Source organism: Pseudopipra pipra, chromosome 4 (assembly GCF_036250125.1).
Source record: "Pseudopipra pipra isolate bDixPip1 chromosome 4, bDixPip1.hap1, whole genome shotgun sequence".
NCBI lineage: Eukaryota > Metazoa > Chordata > Aves > Passeriformes > Pipridae > Pseudopipra > Pseudopipra pipra.
The window spans coordinates 66,988,455-67,014,165 of record NC_087552.1 but is presented as its reverse complement, the minus strand read 5'-3'; the positions used below and the strand labels follow the sequence as shown (position 1 = coordinate 67,014,165).

The 25,711-nt window shown below is 41.0% G+C and overlaps 1 protein-coding gene across 4 annotated transcripts in view; it reads left to right on the top strand.

Moving 5' to 3' along the window:
* The first annotated feature begins 1,490 nt into the window (after positions 1-1,490).
* The window catches only part of FAM193A (family with sequence similarity 193 member A), a 76,213-nt gene continuing 51,992 nt past the window's right edge, over positions 1,491-25,711 (top strand). For 3 of the 4 annotated variants that reach the window (XM_064653389.1, XM_064653388.1, XM_064653387.1), the window contains exon 1: positions 1,491-1,966. In XM_064653389.1, the coding sequence (XP_064509459.1) occupies positions 1,730-1,966 (237 nt within the window). In that variant the 5' untranslated portion in view covers positions 1,491-1,729. The remainder of the gene's footprint in view (positions 1,967-25,711) is intronic. The other variant, XM_064653390.1, reaches the window with a different exon arrangement.

Here is a 25,711-nt window from a genome sequence, read left to right as displayed (position 1 = left end):
ATTGGTGAATGAAAGGCAAATATGCTGGTGCTCCTGAACTGTACTCTAACCCACCATCACTACCCCACAAGGCCTTCCCAATTTTAACACTGCAGAAGGGAATTTATAGTGCCCTAAGTAATCACCAGGTTTAATGTCTCACACCTATGATTTTAATGTCACGCCACCCAGTCACGTCAAAGTCACGTCGAGTCCAGAGAAGGGCAACAAGGCTGGTGAAGCATCTGGAGCACAAGTCTTACAAGGAGCAGTGGAGGGAGTTGGGGGTGCTTAGCCCGGAGAAGAGAAGGCTCAGGGATGACCTTATCACTCTCTGCAATTGCCTGAAAGGAGGTTGTAGCCAGGTGGAGGTTGGCCTCCCAGGCAACTGGAAGAAAGAACATAGTCTTAAGCTGCACCAGGGGAGGTCTAGGCTGGACATTAGGAAGAATTTCTTCACGGAAGGGGTGATCAGACATTGGAATGGACTGCCCAGGGAGGTGGTGAAGTCACGGTCCGTGGATGTGTTTAAGGAAAGACTGGACGAGGCGTTCAGTGCCATGGTCTCATTGACAAGGTGGTGTTCAGTCATAGGTTGGATTTGATGATCTCAGAGGTCTTTTCCAACCTCATTGATTCTGCGATTCTGTGACGTTATCACCAGGCTTAATGTGCTCACATCTATGACTTTTGCATCACGTCACCCAGTCACATCAAAGCCCGGAGCTACAGCGTTTCACCTTTTCTGGGCTTGTGTGACTGCATACTGCACAGAACAACGCGGAATTATGGAACCTTTTAAGTTGGAAAAGGCTTCTAAACTACTGAGTACAACCATTAATGCAGCACTGCCAAGCCCATCACTAAACCATGTGGTGGTGGACTTGGCAGTCCACTAAACCATCAGTTAGCACCACATCTACACTTCCGGGGATGGTGATTCCATTACCGGCCTCAGGGCGCTTCAGGGTAGAGCAGTGTCCTCAGCCCCCACGCGTGTGGTGTAACCTCCATTTTCAGCCTGCCCTACGTGGGGTTGGGGGAAGGTGGTGCTTGTGGGGTACTGAGGGCTGGTTGCACGGAGACAGGATGACAAAGCAGCCCTACGCTGAAGGACTGTGCACTCTCAGACCGGCTTTGCCCCCCCGGCCGCTCTGAGGAGACGCATCCCCTCACGCCTCACTCCCCCGCGGCTGCGACGGAGCGCGACGGCTCCTTTAAGGCGTCACGTGGCTCTTGGGCGGCGCTGTAGTCCCTGGACCGGGGTGGCAACGCGGGCGGGCGCAGCCAACGGCGGCGCGGGGGACTGCAACTCCCAGCAGCCCCCGCGGGGACGGATGAGCTCACCCGCCGCGCCCAGGCGGGCGCCGCGATGCACGCTGGGAGTTGTAGTCCGATGTCAGCAACAGCCGCAGGTTGTGGCGCGGCAAGCGAACTACGCACCCCAGCGCGCCGCGCGGGGCGGGTTCCCGTCAGCGCCGAGGGGGAGCCCCCCGACGTAAAGGGGGATCACTTTCCCCTTGTGTCCGCCATATTGGACGGTAACTCTGCCCAGCGGCGCCGGGGCCGAGCGAGTCCCCGCGGCCGTGACAGCCCCGCTCCGCCCGCTCCGCTCCGCGCCGCCCGAGGAGCCCCGCCCGAGCCCGGCCCCGCCGCCCCCGGGCGCTCGGCGCGATCCCGCGCCCCTTCCCCTCCTCCTCCTCCTCCTCCTCCCCGGCGCTCCCTGCTCCCGTGCCCGGGTGTCAGCACCATGAGTCCGGCCGACGCCAAGCGCGGAGCGAAGCGCCGGAAGAACAAGCGGGGCGGCGGCCTCGGCAGCGCCGGCGGGCCGGGCCCCAGCGGCGGTGCCGGCGGGCTGGGCAAGGCCGGTGGGGCGGCGGGAGCGGCCCCCGCCCCGGCGGGCGCGGCGGGCGCGCTGCTGACAGCGCCGGGCGGCGGCGGCGGAGCAGCCCCGGGCGGCGCCGGGGCCGCGGCGGGACACGGCGAGGTGAGCGGGGCCGGGCGGGCGCGGTGACACCGCACACCCGCGGCCGGGGGGGCCGCGTCGCGCCCTCCGCCCGCGCCCCCGGCCCGCCCGGGCCCCGGCAGGGGTCGCGGGGCCGGACCCGGGGGGGCGGGGAGGGGGCGGCGGGGCCGGGCCGGGCAGCGGCCGCGGCTCCACACCCTTTGTGGGGGAAGGGCCTGCGCGGGGCCGTGTCGCCCGGGGGATTCTCCCCAGAGCCTTGGTCCCCCATCCTCGGGGTCTCTCTCGCCCCAATGGAGGAGCTGTAAGAAGTGGGTGGGCAGGCCTTGAGAAAACAAAAATGCACCTTTGTGTGTATTTTTTTTCTCATTGTGCCCCCTTTTTGCAGTAGACAACTTGGTTATTAAACGTACGGGGTTCATTGTAGCTTGGGCTGTGGATTGCATTCTGGTGCCTCGGAATAATTCAGATCTGTTACATTATTTTGTAATAATTCATAAAATTATTTACTGGGAGCAGATTGTATAGTTTAATCAGTGTTTTGGTTTTTTCCCCGAAGAAAAATTGCTGGAAGATTAGGCCCTTTGGGAAGGTGTCCTATGGCTTAAGTGACAAAAGAGTGAATAAGTTCACTTTCCTTTCTCTCATAAGGTTACCTCAATTTTTTTGTTGCCTACACAAAGCTTGTGTTGAGGTGTTGTATCTACAGCAGCATTTCCTGCTGACAGCATCTTCAGACTTCCATGTGTCTGTCATACTGCCTGCTCTGTTTCCTCTTGCTCTCATAAACTTGTTGAGCACATGAGGGAGAAACAGAAGAAATGGCTTAAGTAGTGTGGCTGAAATACCACGATGTAACACATGAGTTTAATTCCTTATCCAGGTAGTTTTTTGCCCACCTATTTTGCTGGGTTGACAAGCATTGTGATGGTTGCAGGCTGACTTTCTCTCCCCCCCACCTCCCCTCTAAAACTTGTTTTTATACACTTTCATACCTGGTTACCCAAAATCCACAGTAGATAAACTGTTTCTGTATGTCTGTTCTAATCTGATACTTATTTCAGGCATAATTTCCTTCTGGGACAGTAGTCTTTGTGTGATTTAGATATCCAGAAGAATGAAGTGCATAATGGTGAACAAGTGTGCAAGGTTTTATTTGTAACTTTGCAAGTCATTCCTAAATACTCTTCTTAACTAAACCTCTAGCAGGAAGATGCATCTTGTTTTGTTTTACATCTAAGTTTGCAAGCTTTTCCAGACACAGGTTCCTCGGTATTGTTAAACATCATCCTGCCAAGGGAAATAAAACAAGCAATGAAGTGATCTGCAGAACGGGACCTTGATGTTGCTCCACTATCCCCAATATTTTGATGTTTGTGTCTTGTGGTTATGTGTAGTATTGGATCTTTTTCTGAAATTTATCTTAAAAGCCAATGTCACTGCTAGTCTTCCTACTTTGTGTTTCTTCTTTTTGTCAGACTAGGTAGTTCCTGATAAAATTTTTCAGTCTTCAGAGTCTTAACTTGGAAAGTATGTCATGCCTTGAAAATTAAATACAGTATTTCAGCACTAGATTTCTGGGAGCATACTTCTGTCTGCTACACGTACTGATATGTTATTTATGGTTTTATAAGTGTGCACAATGTGTTACTCTGAATGCATTTGTGACTTTGTCTTAATTGATCTTTTTTTGCCTGCGCTCCTGGACGTGTATGTGGTTTGTCAAGCGTTCCTTTTTCACTTTCTAGTGTGGTGCAAGTGGTTCTGAAGTCTGATGGAAAATGGGGAGTTCTGAAGTCAGTTAAACAAATCAGTTAGTTAATCTAGAACAAATCTGGAGCAGAGACCTTGTTCAGTCAAACAGCATATTAGAATTAGATTTTTGAGGATAGATAAATCCCTGTGCTCAGTTTTTGAAAGGCAAATGCTTATACCTCATAATGCTCCTTGAAAGTTGGTGTTGCTTCCTCCACAGTGGTTTCAGTGACCTCTTTCTTGACACTTTCAATAGCTTTCCAATGGTGGTGACATTTGAAAATTGCCAGTACTTAAAAGTTCACCGATAATCTTATTGCAAAGGTGAAATCTTAAAGCATGATCACACGACAGTTGCTGACATGAAAATGCAATCTCCTTAATGGTATATAAAAATTTGATAGTTAAGGGTACATGGTTAAAACAAGACTTCGCTCTTTGAGGGAAAGAGCAGCATATGTTGTTTCTGGATGAAGTTGAGAAAGAAAACTGTATTTTACGTGACTGATCACTTCTAAATTGGGTGCAATGTTTGTTTTGGCTGAATGGAGAGTAGCTTTAAAGTAGTAACCAGAGTTGCTTTACTTTCTTCTTACACAGAATGTTGTAAAGTTCCTTTTGGTAGGTAAGAGAAATCATCAGCCAGTGCTCTGTGGGACAAACTTGAATGTTTAATCTCTGAAAAGATGTAAAATATAACCCCCTCCTCAAATTTAGTATTTGCTGTACAGCATAATGTTTTCTGCTTATTCTCATGCCCTCTGTTTCCAGCTTTTCTCACTTCCATGGTTTTAGGGCATCCATTGTGGATGGGGTGGGCACATCCTTCTACTAATGTTCTTTCAGATGTTTCTTCCAAATCTTGCCTAAAATAAGAGTGAAACAGGATGTTTTTAAGGGATGATTCTGTGCGTGGTCCACGTTCTTGGGTGTCAGTGGTTGTTCAGAATGAGGTACATGTGCTGGTACTGAAATTCTACCTAAGCCTGTTAGACCTAACAAGTATGTTTTAACTGAGCTTTTTATGCATCTTATCTGAAGAGTTTTTAAGACTGTAGGCTAAATTCTGGGTTAGAGTACATGCTAAGTCTTGTTCTGGGATGCAAGTGGGCAGCTCCTGATGGAATCTTCCTGGAAGGTATGTTATCCCATGCATGTGCTTTATAGCATCCCAATTCATCCTCTGAAGCACTGTCAGATATTTTAGAGTGATAGTGAAATTAAGGGTGCTTTGGCACTGTATCAGTGCAAGGGAGTCTGAGTTTTGGAAACCTGTAACTGAGTCAGCTTTAACCGGAATTGGAAACCAAGTCACTTAATTGTCCAGTGCTGCTGCAGGACTTATCTAGGAATTTTCAAATTTTTTTTAATATACATATTTAAAGAAATAGATCTTGCTTTCTGTTGAGTTGGTTGGTTTTGTTTTTGTTTTAATTCAGTAGTGCATTGCACCAGGCCTTCATAATTTGATCCTATAAATTTTTGATGGACTTGGATTATTGGCGTGGTGAGAGGCATTTGATTATCTTTAGCAAGCACTGCATAACTCATAGGTACACTGTAGTAAAACTGGCTATTCCTTACCATGTTCAGGAATTTTGGAGTGAAGAGGAGTTATGTCAGGCTGATCAGCTACACAAGTACTTTTTGTTACAGGCCTGACCGATCTTGTGTTATTAATACGGGGAATAGTTTAGTAGCCATTTTACAGTTCTCTCACTTGCATTTTTCAAAGTATTGTTTGTCAAGTGTAGTAATGTATTAAATCTTCTTACGTTTGAGAGCTCTTGGTTTTAGAATGTAATAAAATTTTTCATTGGACTATTCCTTTATTATTAAAGGAACTGCTTTTTAAATAGAGATTCTATACATAGAAGACCCTACATTGCAAATTTTTTCAGCAGCTTTGTAGCTCATTGTGTTTTACTGATATCTGTGTTTGATTTGTGATTTGAGATTTTCCCTGTTCTCTCTTCCCCCTCCATGATTCAAACATTCAAAAGAAAGGAAACATTCAAAAGAGGAGCTTTGTCAGGAGCTCAGAAGTTCAGCGAATAGCCAGCTTTTGTGCTTTTGTGTAGGGCCTCCTCCCCTCCAAAAGCAAACTTATTTTGGCCAATTTTGAGTCAAGGCTCAGGTAAACTGGATAAATGCCAGTCAATAAAATAGTATTGTAACCTCTGCTCCTCAGGCTGAGGAAGCAGGTACTTCTGAACACTCAATGCTTGCTTGAAGAAAAATAAGCCTTTTTGACAGTCAGGTAGCAAATTTGTTCCTCTGACTCAATTCTTTTTTTTATTTTTTTAATAGACATGCAGTCCCTGCCCTGGAGAGCTTATGCTCTTCTCTTTTTAATAAAAGGAGATGTAAGGGAATGGGATGAAACTATTAGGGTTTGTTTTAGATGGTATGGTTGAGTTAACTTGCTAATTTAGAAGGAGAACTAGAACATTTCAAACTTTAAAACAAGCTTAATGGTTGCATAACATTCACATTAATAGCTGTTTCTTAGCTTCTTCCCCGATCAGTTAAGGCATTTTTCAGCTAACAGATCCGAGGCCACGGGCACACGTGTTAGTGGTTGGCTCAGAGCGGGCAGTGCTGCTCCTGGGAAGTGTGTGCTGTGTGTACTCATGACCTTGACGTACATCCAATCCCTGAGCACTCCATTGCTCCCCCACCTCCTGCACCTGCTAAATCATGGTCAGTTCATAACAAGAATAGTCGGTTGTGAATTGTTAAATGAAACATGTGGAAAGAGTGTCCAAAAAATTGGCATCTAGTTCAGCAGTATCTAATCTGTACAAGCTAAGTATCCTCCTTTGGCTTTGTTATGAGACATTTGATTCTGGGTGTGAAGGCAAAGGGTTTTTTTCCTTGCTGTATTAGTTGCAAAATGTTTGTGAGATTAAGAGAGAGAGAACTCTTTTACTCTGAAAAGCATAGTGACTCCCTTCCCTTCCAGACTTTTGTTTCCTGACTGTGGAAGCAAAACCTTGTTGATTTTATTTGGAACTAGATTAGTATGAAAAGTTAGTTCTGAAATAGGTGCATATTGATGAGAATGTTCAGGGTTCTTGTCCAGTTCTTCTCCTTCAAGTTTTTTGACCCCAAACAGTATCTGAAGGTTCTGATTATTTAGGTACTTAATAATTCTTTTCTTGGTTAGGACATTTATCCTTTCGTAGTTGTATCCCATCTTGGGGGGAGCCCTCAGACCCTTTCTCCTTTAGAGTCTGTGTGAGGAAGGGATCCAGTCTGCCTCTCTTTTGGCCTAGCAAAGAGAGCTGAGTGGATGTGAAAATTCAATTTGGTGGTGGCTTGGTGCTTAGTCTCTTGGTGCTTTGTTGTTTAGTCCTTGATATATGTGTGTAGCAAGGCTGGTCCTGAACAAATACAGGTCTGCTGAAGACCTGCTGTGCAGAAATGATTGGGAGAAATAGCTGGGAAATAAACTTACTTTGCTTAGGATGTACAGGGCTTCATGGATGTGCTAGGCAGTGTTCTGGGTTTATATGCATCTGGGTAATCAAAGAAGATTTAATATTTATTGGGGCTCCTTCACTGGTGGAAAGGAGGTCATATATCCCCTGTTATTAAGGTAATGAAAACAGTCCTGCGTTTTCCTTTCTTGTGGTTTGTGGGTTTGGTTTTTTGAATTTTAATAGTGACCAAGGTAGCTTTGGACTGCTCTGTTTTGAGAAAGAGTATTCCATATGTGACTTTTTCCTAGGATGATTAAACATAAAGAAAAGATTGAGTTAAATGGCTAGAAGAATACCGTGGTTCTTTTCTCTGCTAATGTCTTAATCTACAATTTCCAGATTTCTTGTGCTGCAAATGAAGAGTTCAACTGTGAAATGACATTTACAATGCTGCTCTTAATGTTATTAGGGGAACTGCCCACATTGAGGGTTGTCTGAGAATGCAATAGAATAAATATGCCATTATTTTTTGACACAAGAGTTACTTAAGTTTATAGTGTAAAAATTCAGGGCAGCCTGTGACATTATTGACCTTCACCTCCTAGCTCTGTGAAGAAACACACCAGGAACAGTGTTAAAGATAGGTCTGAGTAACATAGCAATATTCCTGAAGTATGGATTTTTTCTTAAATATTTTCAAAATATTTACTTTTTTGTTTAATATGGAGTGTACAGCCTCTTTAGTGGTGCAGAAGTTAGTCTGAGCACTGTTTTACAAAGTGGGTTTTAGGGGGAAACTTAGTGTATCTGCTTGTGAGCCTGTTCGAGGCTGTTGTTCATGTTGGACTGGTGTAGTGCTGGTGGAAAAACTTACTTGGAGTGGATACTTGAACCCCGTCCTTAAATAATCAACTCCCCTTCTTTTGCAAGAGCCACAAATGTAGTTTTCTCCATCTCAAAATTCCTGATAATCACAGAAGCCACTCAGGCGTCTGAGCGGAAGGACTCCTGTTCTGCACCACTCTGTCCAGTGGCCGTCTCTATCTCCTCTGTTTATTGAAGAAAACCTTGAGAGACTGTGGTACAAGCTGGATGCCCTAAGTCAGATAGTATGAAAAACCTAGATAAGAGGCCATGCTTAGCCTTTACCTGCCTATTTGGTTATGGTTTCTTCCTGAAAGAAAAAAAAAAAAAAGTTGGAGTTCATAAGGATTATGATAAGTGATCCTTTGGATCATTTCTTAAAACTGAGAGAGTAGCTTTGCTCATTTATAGGGAGAAAAATTATTGACTCCATAGTGTGTTTCCCAGAAGAAAATCACTTGGTACTTCCATGAAATGTTCCTATGCATTGTCTCTCCTCAGGCCTAGAGGAATAAAACACAATAGGTTGGAGGTGACTGTAGTGTTACTTAGGGTGGAATGTCACAAAGTTAAATCCTCATGCACAGTATATTTTTGCAATAGTCCTCCTTTCACACGCTGATCTGTTGAACTGGCTTGTAGTAGCTTTTTCAAGTGTTTGCTATTGAGGGATCCTCAAAAACATGAGACCACAATCATCAAAGTAAATAATAAAGTATTTACAGTGTCACAAGAGTCATTATTTTGAAGTCCAGAGCTTTGGCCTGCCTTGATGTAGAGCAGACTTGTTGGTCATGGCATCTGGATTTTAGGGCATCTCTTACGGTCTCATCTCCCATTCATCCTAGAACGTGGCTGTGGGAGGTGAGTTGCTGCTGGTGCAGGAGGGGCTGGAGCCCTGTGCAGCAATAGGCAGAGAGGGCTGGTTTCTGGGAGTGTGCCTGGATGGCAGTTGCTCTTAGGAAAAAGCTGCTGGATTATTTTTTTTTTTTCTTTAACTGCTTTGGCTGCAGTTCAGTGGTCTGTGTTGAGTTGCAAACAGATGGAGGATGTGATCAGCTGTTGGGGCAGTGTTTGCTGCTCTAAATAGCTGTTCCTTTCTTCTCCAGGGAAAGGTAACAGGCTGGATAGAAGTGTCTGGCTGGCAGCACAGGGAACTTTACTGTTCTAGATACAAAATTTCAGATGACCATCTTTATTCTTCTAGATATTTATTATGGCAAAAATGTCAAAAGTGCCAGTTTAGTAATGGCTTGCATTGCAATGTCAGCTTTGCTCACTTTGGTCCATAAGTCAGTTGTTGCTCTTTTTGGAAATAAGAGCCTCTCTACTTAGAGCAAAACCAAATAGTGTAGAGAACTGGGCAGTGTATGGTTTAGGTCACAAATCTGTACATGTGCTGTAGAGGTGAGCTTTCTAATGGTTGTGTATGAAAACATGCATGTATCACTAGCATGTAAAACTCTAGTGATTGATATCTACTTGTTAAATAATACATGGTTGATAAGTTAGCTGTAGTAATTAAATCCAGTAGTTGTCCTGTAAAAATATAAAGGGCTCCATGGACCCATCTGTAGTTTTCTGAATTAGGAATAGGAATACTGGCAACTGAAGTCTGCACTGAGGCTTTTAGACTTCTGTGGTCAATAGTGAATTAATTGTGAGATACATTTTTTTTTTTGTGTAGTTTTCTTTTTCCTTTCTCCTTAAGGTCTCACCTCCTTTATGAAATCTGCAAGCATAGCAGAAGTAACCTCTAAAATTATTCCCCAAAAAGGGTACCGGAGAGTAAAGGGTAGAGTAGTAGGCATGTTTCTCTACAGCATCAGAAGCTGAAGGAGGTTTACAGTACTGGGAATCTCATTTAGTTATAACACTCATAAAGCTATGGAGAAGGGGAGAAATGCATATGGCATGTTGTGTTACAACCATTTACCTCCTGAGCCAGATTTGATCAAAAATTGGTCATCTAAGCTAATACGTGATCTGGATTTATGGTAGTAATCTGCCTCTCAGATGGATTTAGCACAGCTGTGTGCTAGCAGGGCTGGCTGGCTGGCTGCTGCCAGAGCTGGTGCAGGATAACTCAAGAGTTTGTGTTCAGCCTTGCCCATGCAATTTTCTTTCTGTACCACAACTAACCATTTAGGAGCTATAAACATGGATATTTGCCAACTAGACTGACATCTGAACAAGACTGTGAAAGAGCACTTGAATATATTCTGTATGTAGCAAAACACTCTTTTCTCGGGGACTGGTCTTTTTTGGTATACTTTTATTCTCCCCAGATGTCAGAAGAAACAGGTGGCAATTACTGATCTGGTCAGTTAAAAATTCCATGGTTAGTGAATGAGGATGGGGTCTTTGGGAGGATAGAATACGACTAAAATTGCTTTGCTTTTTCTTTTGGGTGATGTAGGAGATGAGTTAATGTGGATGAGGGGACAAAGAGCTGTAAAAGAGCAAATATTATTGATGTTACATGAAATATCCTTAGCCTTTTGAAATGGGTAGGTGAGCTCACGAAAGACAGACTTTTGAGCGTACTTGCTGAGCATGACATTATGTAGACTTGTTTTTTTGGACTTGACTAAGAAGTTTTAGTCATGTCCCTCATAGGTTTTGAGTGTCTGCCATTACTGACACTTAAAATAAACTTAATTATATCAGCACTGTAAGGTGAAGCAAAGAGAAGAAGGCTGTCAAATGGATCCTGCTCTGCGAAGAAGTCTTTTAATTAATGCAAGCCATGACTTTACAGTCTGTGTATTAGGGCATATCTTGTTGTGTGCAGTGCTGAAATAAGTTGGAACTGTATTAAATGTAGTGTTCACATAGTGTTCTGCAAAGTGCTGTAAGGCTCTACCTTGACTCCTTGCTTTAAGCTTTGTGCTGTCAGGCTGCATCAGTGACAGCTCCTTACAAGCAAAAGAAGTGGCTTTAGGCAGGGGTGCCAGACTTGAACATGCTCTGCCACCAGCTTCCCTCTTTGAGGCTTTTTTCAAAGAGAGAGAACTGATACAAACAGCTGTATGTTGACATGGTTGAAGTCAGTGCACTGACTGTGGGCACTGCAAACTTTGCAATTTATTCTGTATTTTGGGACTGAAGTAGTTTTGCTTTTAAGATGATTTTTTTTTTAAGCCAAAGCTTGTTTTCTAGTTTTTGGTGGCAGGGTGTTTGTTTTCTTTCCCCATCTGTGCAGCAATAGAAGCTTTAGCTCTCAGAGCAGAAGTCTTCCTAAGCTAGGAAGGTGATGGTACCATTGAATTGTACACGGAACTGCTGAAGTTGGATGGGACCACCAGTGGAGTCATCTGGTCCAACCTGCCTGCTTAAGCAGGATCTTCCTAGAACACATTGCACAGGATTGCTTCCAGACAGTTCTTGAATATCTCCAGTGAGAAAGACTTCACAACCTCTCTTGGCAACTTGTTCCAGGGCTCAGTGACCAACACAGTGAAGTAGTTCTTCCTCATGATTAGGTGAAACTTCTGTGCATCAAGATTCTGCCCATTGCCTCTTCTTCTGTTGCTCAGAAGAGCCTGGCCCCATCCTCTTGACGCTCTCCCTTCAGATACTTAGAGATGTTGGTAAGTTGTACCCTTTCAGTCTTCTCTTCTTCTCAAGGTAGTTCAGATATTTTCTAATATTAGAGGATTTTTTCCATTGATTTAGGCAGTGTGATGTAGAAGTGCCTTGAGTAAACATGTTTTTGTAGACTCTTTGGTTTGTTTGTAAATATTACAAGAAGTTAAGGAACTTCTTTCAAATTCTGTAATCATATTAAAGCCAATTGTTGACTGTTTCAAACTTGTTATAAGGGGTATTTCACAGAGATGGATATGAGGCTCCGAATTTGGGTAACACTGATGGTGACACAACCCCAGAGATGCTTTGCTGGACAGATGTGTGAGAATGTGTGTGTGCATGAACCCAAGCTTTTTGAAATATGATATTTTTGAATGTGGGTTAATGAGGTTGCTGTGTAAGTGTAGGAGTGAACTAAATAGTTTGTATGTGTGCGTGTAAATTTTTTTTTGAGTAGGAGAACACCCATGTGTGTGTTAGGGCTGCCAGTGGCCAAAGTGCCTGAGGAAATGCTTAAAGCTTCTTTGCCACACTGGGTCTTGTAGGGAAACCAGTCATTGGGAACAGAAGAGTTTGCCTTAAAATGCAGTTCTGAGCCACAGTACAGTTCTGCCAGCCTTTAGTGTTTAATTGGTGTGGAGTTAATGACCAAAAGATTTCTTAATTGCCATAATGCTTCGAGGCTGCTTATCTTCAATAAGCTGCTGCTACAACAGATGGCAAGTTAGTGGTTTAGCTGAGGTTCAGTAGAAGTTTGTCACAATTTTATTTTAATGGCCTTAACTTATCTATGTGGCTGTAGATAATGTGTAGTTGAAACCCAAACCTTCACTGGAATAGGCTTCAAATGAATTAAGGTTTTATTTTGTCACCCAGCAAGAGAGAGAACTCCTCTTTACTGTCAAAGAAACTTTGCAGTTTTATCTATGTGATCATCTTTATTTTATCTTCACTTCTTTTCCTTGGCTACTCTCAAGATTCATCTCCACTATACTGTCATTCTCTGCTTCTTTTGAGGGAGTCTGCAGGGAATTGTACTGGTGTCTGCTGTGATTTGAGACAGCTTGCAGCAGCAGCCTGAAGCTGACTGGGTTGGGGCTTTTTTTTTTAGCATCACAGGAGTCTAAGCCACAGGAATAAAATTGACAAAGTTCTATTATTTTCAGATATAAAAAAGCTTTAAAAAATATTCTTATGATTTCAGAGGAAAAAAAAATGACAATTACTTTATTTTTTTTTCTGGAAAACAGGCTACTGTACTTGTACAGTGTTCTCCACTAGCTTTAGATTTGAAACCTTATGTAGGAGTAGGAGGAACTTTGTACTGAGAAACATTGCATAGTAACTAAGTTAAATATTAATTATTATATAATGTTTTTAGAAGTGCTACCATTGGTGACCACTTTTCAGAATTATGTAGAAATCATGACACTTAAGCACACATACTTTGAATATTATTTAGACTCCTTGTTGCATGGGGTTTTTTAAACTTTATGGCTGTATCTTAATATAAGAATGAAGAGGAACATTCTTCTGTCAATATTTAAAGTCATTCTGAACCTATGTTTTCATTTTTAATCAGGTGAAAAATCTAGTGATTGTGTAGGGTTTAGGGATTGTTCTGGTCCCCAAGAGTTTGTCAAACCATTGCTAGTAATGGCCTGTGGGAATTTATTCCTTACATACAAGTGGAACATCCACATAAGTCTGAATGTGTGCTTGCCTTTGTGGCTTTTGACTAATGACAGAAATGAGTATTTGTCTAAATGTGAAGCCAGTTTTGAAACAAACTGAAGTCAGCATGTTGCACCTAATGATGTTACCTGTTGGTGAGATTGGCTCATCCTCTCAGTCAGGTGTTTCTGATGACTTGATGGCTAAGCTGTAAAAGTCCATTTAATCTGTGTCTCTCCTCTGCTAAAGCCTAGAGGATCTGAACTCCCTTGAACTGAACACTGAAAAAAAATCAAGGGAAGTTACTCCCAGCCCTGTTTATATTTGTGATAATCCTGAGAAAGTCAACATCACTTATCTGTTGCTTTTTCCATGAGGTCTTGGCTTGGTGAAATAGCTGATAAGTTGTGTGCAATGTTACAATAGGAGAATACAGAATCACAGAACCATTTAGGTTGGAAAAGACCTCTGAGATCATCAAGTCCACCCTTTGACTGATCACCACCCTGTCAACTAGACCGTGGCACTTAGTGCCACATCCAGTCCTTTCTTGAGCAGCCACTCTGCCCCCAGCCTGCAGCCCTGCAGGGGGTTGTTGTGACCCAAGGGCAGGACCCGGCACTTGGCCTTGTTGAACCTCAGACCATTGGCCTCGGCCCATCGATCCAGCCTGTCCAGATCCCTCTGCAGAGCCTTCCTGCCCTCCAGCAGATCAAGACTCCCTCTCCAGCTCTCAGTATGTGAGGTATTGCCCTAATATTAAAAAATAATTCCCAGAAAATTGTATTTTTACATTTTAAATGTTCTCCCAAGTTAGGGATGAATTCTTCTGGTGGGAAAAAATTTTTCTATAGTTTCCTTGTTACTCATGAATTTCCTTTTTTTTTTTTTAAAACAGGAAGTTACTTTTCTCTGTTTTATTTTGCTTGCATTGTCTTATCTCTGACACTTTTTCCACAAATTCATTCTTTTGTATAGTTTGCTTGAGTAATTTAAATTTTGAAGTTACATGTGAAGGTTTTTTTAGTGTTTGTATTAAGTAATGATCAGCAAAAAATAGTTGATGCAGTGGGCTCTGCCTTTATTGATGCTTTTAAGGCTTTTTATTTATGATTAGTACATTTTTAGTGTCCTTGTCATAATCTTTTTCACCAAAATGGATATTGTGTAGGGGTATGTCTGTGACATGAGAGAGTGTGAATAACTTCAGGAGTAATCTATTAATAAGTGTCACTACATGGTCAGGAAGGTGTTATGTCTGATGATTATTTCTTCTGTAGGTGTCTCTGCTTAGTGGGCTTTACTGGGGTTTAGTGGAGCAGGAATCCCTGTCATTAAGGCATGAGAGGATCACTGGAAGGTGTCTTTCTGGCACCTGTTGTGTCTGCCCTTCCAATATGTTGTTGTGATTCTTCCTTTACTCTTAAGCAAAATTTGACTGACAATATTGAACAAGGAGGATGATGGAAGCTCCTCTTCATGGAAAACCAGTCCTCGTTGTGGTCAGACATCCTGAGCTAGTTGGCCAACACTTGAAAGGAAGTTGCATTGGTTAGGCTTACAACTCTGCTGTATTGCCTTCAAGGGGGAGAAAGGCAGAAAGGATGTCTGTGTATACTACTGCTACTGTGTGGATTTAGCCTTCTAATTAGGCTGTCTTTTTTTTTCTGTCTTCCCAATCACACTTTTACTATTTGAGAGAGAGAACACGTTTGGGTAACTGGTGAGCAGACGGGCAGTCTGAACACTGCGGCGTATTGGGAGCCAGGGGACTTGCAGGGAAGCTGAGCTTTGTGGCCCTGTTTTTTCCCTTTGTGAATTGTCTCAGGTAGACCGTACTGATTATTGAGCTTTTTATCTACTATTAAAGCACAACAGTATTGGTACATGTTAAAAGATAGATGATTTGTCTGAAAAATGCAGTTGATTTTCTTTAAGGTTGTTTTGTGTTGTGGTGTTTTTCGTTGTTGTAGCTGTTTTGGGTTTTTTTAATTGCACTCTTGGAAGTAGACTTAAATCAAAGCAACTATCTTTTTAAACCAGCTCCTTAAGTTTGATACCCAAGCTGAGTGAAATATTCCAGAATCTCTTATCAGTGCTATAAAGACTTTACTTCAGGTTTTGTTCCATCCTTGTTTTTATCTCATTCATATATCTGTCTTCTGGCCAGTGGAGACAGTGCTGATTCTGCTCTTGTTAGTTGTTTAATCTGCTCTTAAAATGATGTATTTGATGGAGACTCCTTAACCTTACCAAGCAACCTATTTTTGCCCTTAAATACTTTGCTGTTAATTTTCTATTGCATAGAAATCTCCCTTGCTGCAAATCAAACATTTTATTGATTATTCTGTTTGCTGTGGATAGAGAGAACTGACTCTTACTTTCTCCTCGGTGTTCTGATCTGTAAGCTTGGTGTCCCTAGTCCTTTCAGCCTTTCCTGGCAGGTAATATTGTCTATGTCTGGTGGTAGTTGTGTTGTGGCTTTTCTCCAGCTATTCCTGTCTGGCTTAAAGACCCACATTCAGAATGAGTTGCAGTTTTGCCTCTGAGACTTCCTGGAGCAGTGTTGGGTGAAAGGATTATGGCCTGTGTCACATACACTGTGCATCCCAAGGTAGCGTTAGCTTTTTGCCAAGTCTGATCTGGTTGACTCCTCTTTTGCGTATAGTCACCTCTGTGTCTTTGAAAACACATGGTAATTCTGTTAAGATCTTGCTATTTAGTTTGATCATGGGAAAGTTTTAGTAATTAATAGTCACAAACATTAATCAAGTAAACTGCGACACCTATTCTTCCTTCTGTGTGTAACTCTTCCATTGAAGAAAATTTTACTGGTTTGACATGGCTTGTGTTTGGCAAACCCAGGATGGCTGTTCCTTCTCTCCGTATCATCTAAGTATTTAAAAGACTTGTTTGATTATATTTAACTTCTCTGGGAACTAAAGATAAGCCACTCCTCAGGTGTTTCTGCCCTTCACCAGCTGTTTTTTTCTCCCTCAGCTTTGGGGTCATTTTTGAGGGGTGATGTTATTTCTTTGCTTTAAAGAAACGGCTTATATAGTTTACCTTTTTCTAAGCTTCTAGTTATCCAAGGTATCCTCCATGAGTTTTCAAAGATGGGATTATTTATTTTTGAGATAGCCCAGAGGATTTCCTGAGCAACTTTGTTGAGTGTTATCAGATGTAGCCAGCTTGGAAAAAAGTCTAAAATCTAAGTATGGCCATTTCCGATAATCAACTATTAGGGGTGGATATTTTTACCTATTTAATTTTGTTAATTGTGCAAGTCACCTGCTTGTAGTTGATCTCTTTGGTGAGGACTTGTTCTTCATGAATCTGTTTTCTCTCTTCATTCAGTAATGGAGAAATTCTCTTAGTAGTAGTAGTAGTAGTAGTGTACTGATAGAATGATTTCTTAGTAGCCTCAGGCTGTTTTGTGAGAATTATTTCGTTTTGTGTCTTTAGCCTTTTATATTTTTCCCTTGTATTCTCTTGCCATTGTTATGCTTGTTATTCCTTTTGCATGCTTTTTCTGAGTCATTATTCTCTTCCTATGTTTTCTATTCTTTTGCTGTGCTTGATTTTCTTGAATTTGTTTGTATCTATTGTGTCATTTGAGAATTAGCTCTTCCTTGCTGTAGACTTGCCTTCTGTGAGCTCTTATTTAGTAATGTTAAATCTGTCTCTTGCTGTTCTTCCTTCCTTTCCCTTTGCAGTAACTCTTGACTTGATGGTTCACTTCCAGTGAAACTGCCTCTTATTGTTTACTGTCAACCACTTTTTTTCTTACTGGCTACAGCTAAAGGAAGTGTCTCCAGTTGCTTTCTGTGTTTTAAAAATGTAAGTTCCTTGAATCAGTTTCAGTAGGAGCCTGGGTTCTTAGTATCTTGTAATAAGAATTTTTATGCTTTTTTCCCTCTTCTACGTGATCAGAAAGAATATCTCCTGTCTCTTGACTATTTTTGATGGTCTGTAGTAAGCTTACAGATTGCTTGCACTCACATGCTTTCTTCCTTTTATTATTTACAGACTTCCAGGATATCTCTCTGCATTTGTGATGCTTGTGTCCTTTGGGTATAGAGCATAACGCTCCTGGGCACTTGGATTTGTTTGGTTTGGGTTTTTATGTGTTTGAGGGTTTGTTGTGTTTTTTGTTTTTCTGTGAACTGACTCAATCCTCTGTGTTAGTATTCCAGCAGGAAAGGGACTCTTATGGAGTAGGTCATAGCCTTAATCATGTTCAGAGAATTCTAACTCCTTTTCTTATGCTTCATACATTTGTATGCATATATCTAAGACTGATGGATTGGTTGTTTGGATTTTATGAACTTTTGTGAATAATTACCTGTTCTTTTAGGCTCCTTTTCAGATTGCCCTGGTATATCATCTTTGGACTCCTGATGTTTTGCTCATGGTCCTAGTGTAAAATATTCACAAACAGTAGCTGGTGTTATGAATGAATGTTGAGCAGCTTTCTGCGATGCCTTAGAGGTGATGCACATCTGCCTGTTGGTTAGACTTGATAGATGTGATTTCTGCTCCTCTGACAAGTTACTGAAGGAGGCAGAGAACATCCAGACAAGCCCAAGTACACAGCCCAAGGCAGGGCCAGCAGACAGCTTGTTCTCTATGGCATTTTCTCTGATACAGCTCTTTAGCTGCCTTGTTTTTCACAGTCTTTCCGTGGATTGCCTTAAAGACTTTGTAGTCTCCTCATAGATTGTCTTAAAGACTTTGCAGTTACAGATGTCTCAGCTCAGCTGCTCCTGCTTCTCCTTAATGCCTCCCCCCCCAAAAGAGTGATCCTACTCAGTATAAGAAATATAGGCAAGTGTTCCTACAAATCCAGTCCAGGACATAAATTTGGCTCACTTCTCATTATAACCCTTACATGCTTGGGTCTAGGAACATTCCAGATGAGAGTTTTGGAGATGCCACTTTTCTTCTTTTGTTCCTGGTATGTATGTTGGATTCATGGTTGTCTTCCTGCCATATACACCCCTGCATTTTGGTGAGATAGACTCTTGGACACACTGATCTCTGCTTCTTAAGTTGCAGCAGTAAATCAAATGCTTGGGTCAAAGGACTTCAAATTTTACATGTTTCTTCAGTCGATTCAGTAAATTTCTGGTGCCTCCCATGCTGGTAGTTGAAGGAAATGACGTGTTCTGTTTCAGTAGTGTGGTGTATGGGTGTATGCTGAGCATCAAGAGCTGGGGAGTTTGAGGGTAATGAAGTGCAAGGACTGAGGTAATGTTCTCTGGATATTTGTGTAACTTGTGGTTTTATTAACTTTGTAGTGATTTGTTAGAAACAGCCTTTGAATGCAGTTCTGATGTTAAAGCTTACTTGCTGCATCTTCTCCTGTAATTTTGGTGATTGCTCTTAAGTCTTAACTGTTAAAATAGGACTCTGCTTCTTACTGATGCTGATTTTTGCAGAATTGAATGGGCTGAGAAATGGAGAACTATTTCTCTGGCTTGTATTGTCTGTGTCATGTCCACGTACAGGGTATGCAATTTGTCTGACTTTTCTGTTTCTCTGCTGTGGGAAAAACATGGCTAGTTTCAGAAATTGTATTTGGTGGATCTTTCTGAAAATGTCCTCTCCCATGCATGGCTTTACTTAATACTCTGAGGTTTTACTGTCAGGAGTGTGTATGTTTTAACCTTTTACTAGTTAACAGGTGAGGTCATTTTTGTGTAGCATAATTCCTGGAGTAGGGCATTTACAGTTGTAGCATTGAAGTTACACAGTCGAGTAGCTGCCTTCTAAATGTTGTCTTATGCATCTTACACTTGCCTTTGGATGAATGCTTCTTACTGTTCATAAGGAAAGTACAGGCACATTTTGGTGGTTTTTTGCATAATCCTATTAATTTTACATATTTCTATTCAGGATTGAAGTATAAACAACAGATTAAATCTCTAGCAACTCTGTATTAGGAAAAAAGGTATATGCATGCTTGTTATGTGTCAGGGCTAGTTGAGAGATTTTTGAGGCATTTTAACTACCTGCTCAGAAGACTGACCATTGTACTGGGGAAAATAAATGCTCAAATCATGTTCATTATTAGCTTTTGGTATCTTTTAGCACATGTGACTGCAAAATTGCTGGGAAAATATTGAACATATTCCTAGAACAGTAAAGGCAGAATCCTGGAAGGAGGTGGATTGGCTCTGTTTCTGTGTCATATTTAGCTACCAAGAAGGGATGTATTGCATGTGGGATGGGATGTGTGCTCCTAAAGAATTTGTAATGTGTGTAATGAAAGCAAAATCTCCTTCTCTCCCTTTTTCCGCTGGAGAGCCTGGGTTCTTGGTAGCTGCACACTGAAGTATTACAGATCCAAGTATTTTTTCACTGAAGTCTAAGCTTATCTGTGCTTAAGTTAGTTCTGTTATTTTGTGTACTTGCTACCATTTCACTTGTCAGATGGGGATAGCATTTAATTCTGTGCTGGAAACTCTTTTGATCTTATTAATTCCTGTACATCCACAAATAAGAGACATGATTTCCTCCCCTTATGATTTTAATTTGGTTTCAGATTTTCAAGTTTGCTTTAGCTTGCAAATTGTCCATACCTTTATACATAACTTAAAATATTATTTTTTTGCTTTTTATTTTAAATGCAATGTAAAAAGGTATGTAAGAGCTTTATAAAAACCATTGTAGGCAAATTTACCTTCTTCTCCCCTGCTGCAAATAGAATTGAAAAAATCACCCAGAAGACTAAGCCAGCTCATCTAGTACAGTTGAGTTGCAGATATATTTGGGTGACCACAAAGCTTTTCCATGTGAAGGGTGATAAAAATGTGAAGGGATACAGGCGGCTTTTTTGGTACTGCCTGTCTGTAGAAATACCATAATGCCTTTCATTTGCTAATTCAGCTCCATTTGAAATAGATCTTCACTACCAGATCTTCAGTTCTGCTCTGCGTCCTTCGTGCTGTGACTGATAGACTTATCCCTCACTTTGAGAGTATTCCAGGACACTTTACTCTGCTTCCCTGTCCTCATTTTAATTCTTGTCTTCTGCCCATCCCCAGTACCTCTGCAGAGAACTTCATTGCTTCGCTAAGCTAAACGAGCCAGGGCTCTTGCTGACGGCCCTGCTTGGCTGTCACCATGTCTGTTCCAGTTAGTCCTTCCTTGAAGGTGCTTGACCAAATGAGGTCTCCTCCAGAGGGCTGTGAAGCAGCACTAATACTTCCCAATGTCTCTTGAAAACAGTGTGATGCATGTTGGAGTCATGTTTTCTTTTTGCAGCCTCAGTGATGACCGTAAGCCGTTGGTGTAACAAAATGCCCATTCGCTTCCCAATCTTGATAGAGAATTAATCTCAGAAGGGATATTTGGTTGCAAATACAGCACGAGAAACTTGTCAGTATCTCTTTTTTAATTTTCCTTTAAGATGTGCAATTTCTTGATTTGAAGCTGGCAGTTGGAAAATTCTGACAGTTGTAAACTAAGAATAATTAGTTGAATAGGATGAAAGAGAAGTAGTTATGGAATCATCAGTACAAATCATTAAATATACATATGCACAGTGATACTTCTTAAAAATAACCAATTATTAGTAACATATTCTTCAATTTACATGCAGTACTTCAGGTCAGTGCAATGCAAGATACAAAGAAGATAAGGATATTAATTGCTACTGGCTTTAATCTGAATAAACAGTCTTATTTATCCGAATGATTGCTTGCACAAGTATAGGCAAGCTGTAGTTTCTTGGTTACACACAATTTAAGAGCTGATAGGCTCATACTTATTGTAGCTATTGGGTTTTGCTCTGTTTAAAAACATTTTTCTTTGAGAAAATAGTTATGAAATCATAACTATAAAGATGAGCATAAGCTTATGTTACAGTTTGCAGCTTTCTGATTGGTATTTAATTTTTTACTTCAAAACTTAGAGCTCTGATTTTTTCCTATCTTCATTATTTCTTTGCTGAAGTGGCATTGTTTATTACACTATGCTGGCTGTAATATTTCTGTTCTGAATTCTGTATTAATTTACTGCCCTAAGCGTGAATAGAGATTTTTTAAAAATTATTGGTTTTAATGAGCAAAATAATTTTATTTTACTCTGGAATTGAATTTTTTCTCTTATTTATGATGCTACAGGGAAATGGCTCATCAGCTGAAGCTGCCCATTTGTACAGATAGCGATGCTGTAGTTTGCAGAGTAAAGTTTAATAGTCAGATAAAAGTGCAGCTTCTCGCTTCTCTTTCTTTTTTCTTCCCCTTCCCCCCAGAAAGGGATAATAAGAGCTCTCAGCTGATTGATGAAAACCAGTATTTGTTCATATGTTACAACCAGTATTCATGGAAGTGTTGCCAAATTTCATGTGACTTAACTAGAGTGATCTTTAGAATAGCTGTGCTGATGGCCTCTGCCTGGCTGTATGATATTCTGTGTGTTAAAAAAAGAAAAAAAAAAGATTGGCCTGGCCCTTGAATCTGTTCACAGTGGTAGCAAATGGGAGGCTGTTTGCTGTCCAGCAGGGATTTCTGCCTGAATTACCAGTTCTTGTGGCTACCCAGGAAGTAGGAAGTACTAGTAGAAAGGATGATCCCATTTGTCTGTGTTCCCATTTGTGTGTGTTGCTGACTTCCAAGGGCCTGTTGATTCACTTTGTCCAGTTTCTCAGAAGGTAAGGGGAAAAAAGGCTCATCAGATTGAAGCATCTGAATATGTAACAGAAGAAAAGTGATGATGAAGAGCAATATTTGCTGTTTCATTCTGAGCCCAGATTAATTCTGGTTTAGGTAGATTATTTGCTACTTGAAGTTTTCAAATAGCAATTATTTTAGATCATATCCTATGGAAGGAGCATCCAAACAGGAATTAATTCGGGAAGGTCTTTGGCCTTTTGTCAAGAGAAATGTCATGAGATCATGTGCCAGACAGTGCTTAGGGATTTTTCTTAGTTACAGTTTAGGTTTGTTTTTAGCAGTAGAATTCAACACAGAATTGAGTATCTTCAGAATGCAGTAGGACTTCTGATAGGGTCTGTACACTTCATTCTGCAAAGCTACTGTCTGTTTCTTAATTTTTTTCTCCTTAGAGTATTATTTGATAGTGATTAGTTGCCACATCAGACTTTTCAAAATAGAAGAAAGAGAGGGGGATTTCATTGGAGTGGTTGAGGTAGGAGTGAGTATTACCCATCTGCAAGTTTGATGGAATGAATAGTTAAGGTCTGCATCATTCAAATTAACGCCCAAGGAAGTGATTTCACCTTGTTCAGTAAAGCAAAATAGGTGAAAAAATCTCTTCTTTGAGTACAACCTTGCTTTAACTTCCAGTTAAAAAGTTAAGTGATTGTAGATCATTCTGTCTTGTAATGGGATACAGATCAGAATTCCATCTTTTTAATTTTGGATTATGAATTCTTCATAGTTCCTGTAGAGATCATAGCTTTTTTTGTGTGCTGACATTTTCATATTGTGGCACTATAACCTGTGAACTCCTTATTTCCTAACAGGTGCTCATTTCCTGAAGGATGTATTTTAAATTGATTCAACTAAAAGAAAAACTGAGTGTGCTATTGAAGAATGTGTGGGAGGAATGGCACAGAATATAGACATTGCTTCCTTAAAACTCATTACAGAATAGCAATATCTGTCTTCCTTTCAAAGTACTACTTCAAAGTCATCTTTTTGAGGTTCTGCTGAGAAAAAACCCTGTCCCTGGGGAGCTTCAGGCACCTTTATTTGCAGCATAGGTCATGTCACTTTAGATGGCTGTGTTTCTGAGTAAGACTTTTTGTCAGACCAGGCTTGATGGGTTTGTGAATTTTAAGTAGCTGTTAGACTTCAGTTTATTCTGATTACTGTGCTACAGTAGAATTGTTTTATTTTGGCACTGAGGACCCAAAGGAAAAAAAGATACATCAGCTAAATAATCAGTTTTATGTAAATACACCAGAAATGGTGCTTTACTTATTTTCAGAGGACTTTAGTCTTAAAGAACCAGAATTAGAAAACTGGTTTTCTTCCTATTCTGCACTGCTCAGTGCTGTCTGATTTCCTTCCTCCCTGCTCCAATTTTGAGGTTTTTCTGTGCATCTGGTCACACAAACAAAACAATACCTTAATTACATATACTTTTTGCACAGACTTTTAAAAGGTATCCATGTATTTGATCCAGCAGATGCTAACAGTGCATGACCAGCACTTTTCCAAACCATGGAGGAATTAGATGCTTTCAACTTTCTCTGACTAGTAGTGTTATGGCTTATGTTGAAGAACAGGGCTGTGTACAGGTGATTTATCCTCCTCCTGCTGCTTCCTGCCCCGTGATGAGCATGTAAATACTTATATCTTATAAAAATTCCTTGGCACAAAGTCTTGTTGGCCAAGTATCTTAGACTTGAGTTTTAGCAGGAGGTGGTACACACTTAGTCATCTTGGTTTTGTTTTAGGGGATCTCTCCAAATGGGTGAGATGGGGACAACCTCCCCACCCACCCCCACCATCACTCTTAAATCAGAACTGTTGCTAAACTGGAAAGTATTGGTCTTTTTGAACAAGTCTTGTATATACCTGCTACTTACACTTTTTAAAATTCCTCTCCGTAAATTGAACTTACATAATGACAAAGGCTTCAATTGGGAAAAGTATAACTTGAAATTTCAGTTTCTGTTGAAAATTTCTTTGACATTCTGACTTAGTATCAAAGGTCTTAAAGGATTTCACTGTTGGAAAAGAAGCAAATCAGGTTTGAGATCTTTGAGGGTGTGGGGAGAGGAATAACGTTGGGGTTTTGAGCCATTCATAGTACACTTGCCTTATCTACATGCAGGATAGATCGAGCTTTCTAGATTAAGTCTCCCCACCCTCAGCTTGTCAGCTTGTTTGACATCAACAATTTACTTTAGGAATAGCTTTTACTAAACCATGAAAGTAGTGTTATGTTTACTTAAAGCCAGGTGAGAAGTTTTAATAATAAGACCTTGTTGAAGAAGGGAAGCCTTCAGAGAACCTGTCTTTCGGGTTAGTCAGATTCTGTAGTGGCTGATTTTACTTAATAAAGAAAACACTGGAAATCAATGTTATCACATAAAAAAAGATTAAAATTGCAGAAGAAGTGTCACTAAAATTATTGAAGTCTCATAATGTTGATTTTGTTTGTAATTTTCCTCATTATTCATATAAGAAGACTGTTATATTGGCTAAAGAGGGATTAACCTTGGATCTCACAAACTTTATTTTGGCAGTAGCACAGGTCAAAAGAGATAGAAACCATTTTGCTCATAAGCATTTTCTGTGGAGATGCTTGGATAGTGAGTGCCTAATTTTGGTTTAATACGATGACTATTGCCAAATATTATCTTAAAAACTCTTAATAGATTTTTCATAATATGAAGTAATATCATACTTTGCCTGTTGGAGGGCTAAATGAGTGACCTGTTTGACAAGAGCCTCGTTAGATTGTCGCACGTAGTTGGGTTTGTAACTGAGTGCAACACTGTGCTCTCTGCTCGGTGTTTTCCTGGCTTTTGCTTGTCTTTACAAACAAAACGAGTATGAATTCTTGAGTTAGATGGATCATCTTTTCGTAGTGCCAGCATTCCCTGTGTTTAACCCTTGAGTAGTAAGTACATAATTCCTGCTGGCTAAGCATGACAGAGAAGCAGGACACAATACGCTGATGTGCTTTACAGTCCCAAGATTTCTAACCAGCCCCATCCAGACGTATATACACAAGGTGGTACCTACAGCAATAACATGTTGGCTGTCACAGCTGGTTGATGTCTCTCACATGGTGTTCTGCAGCAAATCTGCTTCCACAAACACCCTCAGTGACTGGGAGGGCACTGTGCACTCAGGTCCTGCTGAGCTCCTTGGCTTTTGAGTGGGGTTTAGGCCTGTTTCTACATCAGAACAGATTGCTGAGGTTATGTATTTGACTGAGCTCTCTGGTATGATGTTAATGATTTCTGTTAAGTAAAATAGCTGTTGAGCATAAGTTTGCTGTGTGTTAGATACCAATGTAAGTAAGGGTTGAGTCGACACGTTCGCTGTATTGATGTGCAGTGCTTTTGCCCTCTGGAGCCTCTGCCAGGCTTCTCACTAACACTTTACTCGTGACTGTTCAGCTTCTGGCAACCTCTCTTTCTTCTGCTACTTAATTATTTCAGACCTAAAAAGTAGTTTATCTATATTATTTGAGAGTAATATCAAAAATTTAAAATACAGAGTCTGACTGTTGGAACTTCTGCAGCTTTCACTTTTCTGTATCCCTGATGATTGACATAAAGATTTAAAGATTCTCTGAAATTGTGTGTAGTCCAGCAGCTTTTTTAAGAAGTACCAAAGGACTGACTTCTGGTATCATTGACTTGTTTATGGGTATGGTTTTTTTCATTGAAAAATTTTCAATCTCAAGAGTGTGGACTACACTAAAATAAAGCGGGCTGGGCTGGGAAATGATAATTTAGGTGTTTGTG